The following is a 3,438-nucleotide window of genomic DNA, read 5'->3' on the forward strand; positions in this document are numbered from 1 at the left end:
CCTACATGACAGGCAGACATGCACACTCTGTGAAGTTCACAATAGGCACTTGACAAAGTTGGGTACCAGTCAGTTTGAAGATAGATGGGGCCTCACCTTCTCACACAGTGGAATCATTTATTTTCACATGGCTCATAACATGAATTATTTATAGCTATGGAAAGAAAAATAGTGGGGATATAGACTTGGTGCAATTTCTGTGAACCAGTTAGACATGATACGGTTGGATACTGCTCTCTTTCAAGTGAAATGCAGCAATGCACTGCTCTCCATAGAGTGAAATAATTTTTACATGCCTTGTCAATCTTGTTATGGCCGTGGAAAGAAATACAGTGAAAGCAGAGACATTGGCGCTGTTTGTGTTATTTAGAATGTTTTTGCAGCTAACAGTTTTGACCTCTATTCTGTTTTGATGGTCCTGGTTTCAAAAGGCCACGTCATGTTTTCCAGCTAGAAGAAATGAATAAATACTTTCTTTTCCTGTGGACTCTCCCATGTTTTACCCAGGTCCTGGTTCAGGATTATTCCAAAGAATTGCTGGTGTAAAACTGATATGCTGCATTGTCAGTGGAATTACAGTGATTAACAGCTTCAAATCTACCCTCTGAGGCCAGGAGAGTTTCATTTTTGTCCCTTATGGTTTTCAGAGACCCTGAAAAGAAAGTTAGTGAGACTGGAATTTGGAATTTAACATGTGAAATCCAGGGGCCATCACTTAAAACATCAATCCTTACTTCAGAATGGTGTTTGACAGGCTGCAAGTAATTTCTGCTTCAAGCAATCTCAGGCAGCAGAGTAGCCCAAAGGTCACGTTGTTCTTATCATGGGTAAAAGAGATCTTCTTCATGATGGATGACTACTCTGTGTGTTTATGATGCATAATATATTAGTAATTTTAATTCACAATTGCATTTGTCCATCAGTTTTGTCAGGGCAAGCTAAACTATAGTTAGGTACACCTGTGCTGTGCAAAAGGATAGGACTGCTGTGGTAATCCATCATAAGACCTGCAACACGGTCCCAGTTGCACATACTGGAGCTGGGAGGAATCACTTCTACAAATGGAAATGCCAGCCTGCAGGAATTGGGCCAACAAATCTTGTGTTTTCACAGCTGATCTTGACCTGTGCTGATGCTCACAGCTGAAACCAAATGGGTTGCTGCCTCCAGTCTCATGGTAGTATGGTAGAGCAACCTTCAGTATGTTCTTTACCAGATTTATCAGGTTGGGAGCCTAAGGTTAATTGTTCTTGGCTAGCCTAATCACCAAAACTGGAGGACCACAGACAACAAGCACGACTCCTGGTTTCAGATCACTTTGAGAGCTTTGTTACCCGAGACATAAAGATTTGAGCTGGCTTTGTGCAAAGGACTTGGGGGCGTAATACCACCACAGCTGCTACCTACCTTTTTACCCTCATGCTTTTAATAGGACTGAATGCAAAAGCCACTCCTCTGCAGAACCAGACACAAAAGTAATAAGCAGTAGTATTAGTTCAGAGGGTCTCAGAGCAAATTTGCTTTCTCTTTGCCACAAATGGAACTCATAAGCAAACCTTTATAACAATATACATTGTTCTTGCTTATTTGAGTAGTACATCCTCCTGAGCGTATTTCTGTCAATGTCAGTGCAGCAAAGTGCCATTTAGAAAAGAGAGCTGAATTTGCCTCTCAGCTGCTAGAATTTCTAGATTTACCTCCTCACTCCTCTTGCTGCTGTTTATATTTTACATGCAGAAATGTGGTAAGAGCTGTACTACTCTCCCACGTTGGTAATCATATGTTTTCAAAAATGAATGAATGACATCCACTAAAAGTCATTCTAAATTCAAATAGTTTTTAAATGTGCCCTTCATTCACCAGCATCATGCTGTCTTTGATAAATTTCCATCTCCACACATTAGCTCTTTTGGCACCTAGATTTGCATTTTGCAAGATTTGCTTTTTAAATGGCCAGCTGTTACCTCAAAGTTTCAAAGCTGTTTAGGCAAGAGGCTTTTCAATAGGAAACATCACTCTCCACTCGGTTTTCTGAAAGATCTTGTTTTCACTTCCATAAGTGGGCAGCCAAGGCTCTATGACATATTACTTCTTCACTGTATACATCCCTAAAAAGAGCTATTTTTTGGCACTGTTGTTCTTCTGAAAAAAAAAAAAGTACTTTTTTTCTTCTTCAAATAAATGTGGATCCATGGTTTTATAAGTTGGGGGGGATGGAAAGAGGCCCTGTATTTCAAATGAGGTTCTGTGACCTATTATATATGCACAAGCTTTTATGGAATGGAAAAGGGACTGGTCATTCCAGTTCTTCAACACCTTTGGGAGAAGTTATAAGGTGGAGGAAGTAGAATCACCAGTCTGAAATTCAGAACAGAGGTCTTATCAAGTTCATCAATGCACTTTGTAATCGTTATTTAAAGTAAGAGCCATTGATCCCATCCTTCATACATATATATGGCTTTCAAATAAAGGCAATAGGTGCTCTGCCTTCAGAACAACTGAAGAAGCAACATTTCACATGCACTCACAGTTGCTCTTCTAGTGTACCAAATCAAAAAGGTTAGGCACATGAAAATGGGTATTCAGTGACACTGTGTTCATAATGGACAAACTAGCATATAATGCTAATTCCGAACAAATGTATCCCTACATTTGTTTATGTAGGGATAATGGAAGTATTTTTTCAGAATTCAAATATGTTTTACTTCATGTTTGTTGTTATTTTAATTTTCACGTGTTCTTGGGTTTTGATAGTTCCTATGTAAGGTAAGGGATTCACGTCTTACACAGGCTGAAGTCTTCTGTCAGGCAGACCACTACATCTACAAAGAAGCTTCCCTGAATGTTCTTTAACATCAAAGTGCCTCAGCTTGGGTCATCTGGCGGTTCCAGTTCCGAGAGAAATACCTCTGTCTCCAGAACAACTCAGCCCATAGCTCTTTTGTAAGCCTTGCGAGAAAGGTTTGGGAAGAGATACATCTGACCAGCCTGATTCCTAACAGGGACAGCAGTCTCCTTGGGGATCTGAGTAAACTCCTATACTCCTGCCCTGAACTACTGAATTGCTGTCGTGAACTAAATTTTTGCCCGTTCATTCTTTGCAGATATTGATGAGTGCTTGGTAAACAATGGTGGCTGTGACCATTTCTGCCGAAACACGGTTGGCAGCTTTGAGTGCAGCTGCCAGAAAGGCTATAAACTGCTCACAGATGAACGGACCTGCCAAGGTAATACTTCATTTATTTTACTCTTTGTATAATGAGGATGTTATTTTCAGTGGATTTATTTTTTAATTAAGTCATTTGTACTACAGGTTTTAATCATATTGTCATAGGAAGTAAAGTTAGAAAAGACCTACCAGATTTCCATTTTCTGACGTGGGGTTAGAAGACTTTTAGAAATGTCTTGTTTCAATGTTTCTAGTAGTAGGAATGCCAG

The 3,438-nt window shown here is 39.8% G+C and overlaps 1 protein-coding gene across 1 annotated transcript in view; it reads left to right on the plus strand.

The window, feature by feature from the left end:
- The window catches only part of SCUBE1 (signal peptide, CUB domain, EGF-like 1), a 220,390-nt gene that overhangs the window by 162,882 nt on the left and 54,070 nt on the right, over window positions 1-3,438 (plus strand). The window contains exon 9 of the mRNA XM_009332799.1: window positions 3,105-3,227. Within this exon, the coding sequence (XP_009331074.1) occupies window positions 3,105-3,227 (123 nt within the window). The remainder of the gene's footprint in view (window positions 1-3,104; window positions 3,228-3,438) is intronic.

Source organism: Pygoscelis adeliae, unplaced genomic scaffold (genome assembly GCF_000699105.1).
Source record: "Pygoscelis adeliae isolate BGI_AS28 unplaced genomic scaffold, ASM69910v1 Scaffold38, whole genome shotgun sequence".
In the NCBI taxonomy this organism is placed as follows: Eukaryota; Metazoa; Chordata; class Aves; order Sphenisciformes; family Spheniscidae; genus Pygoscelis; species Pygoscelis adeliae.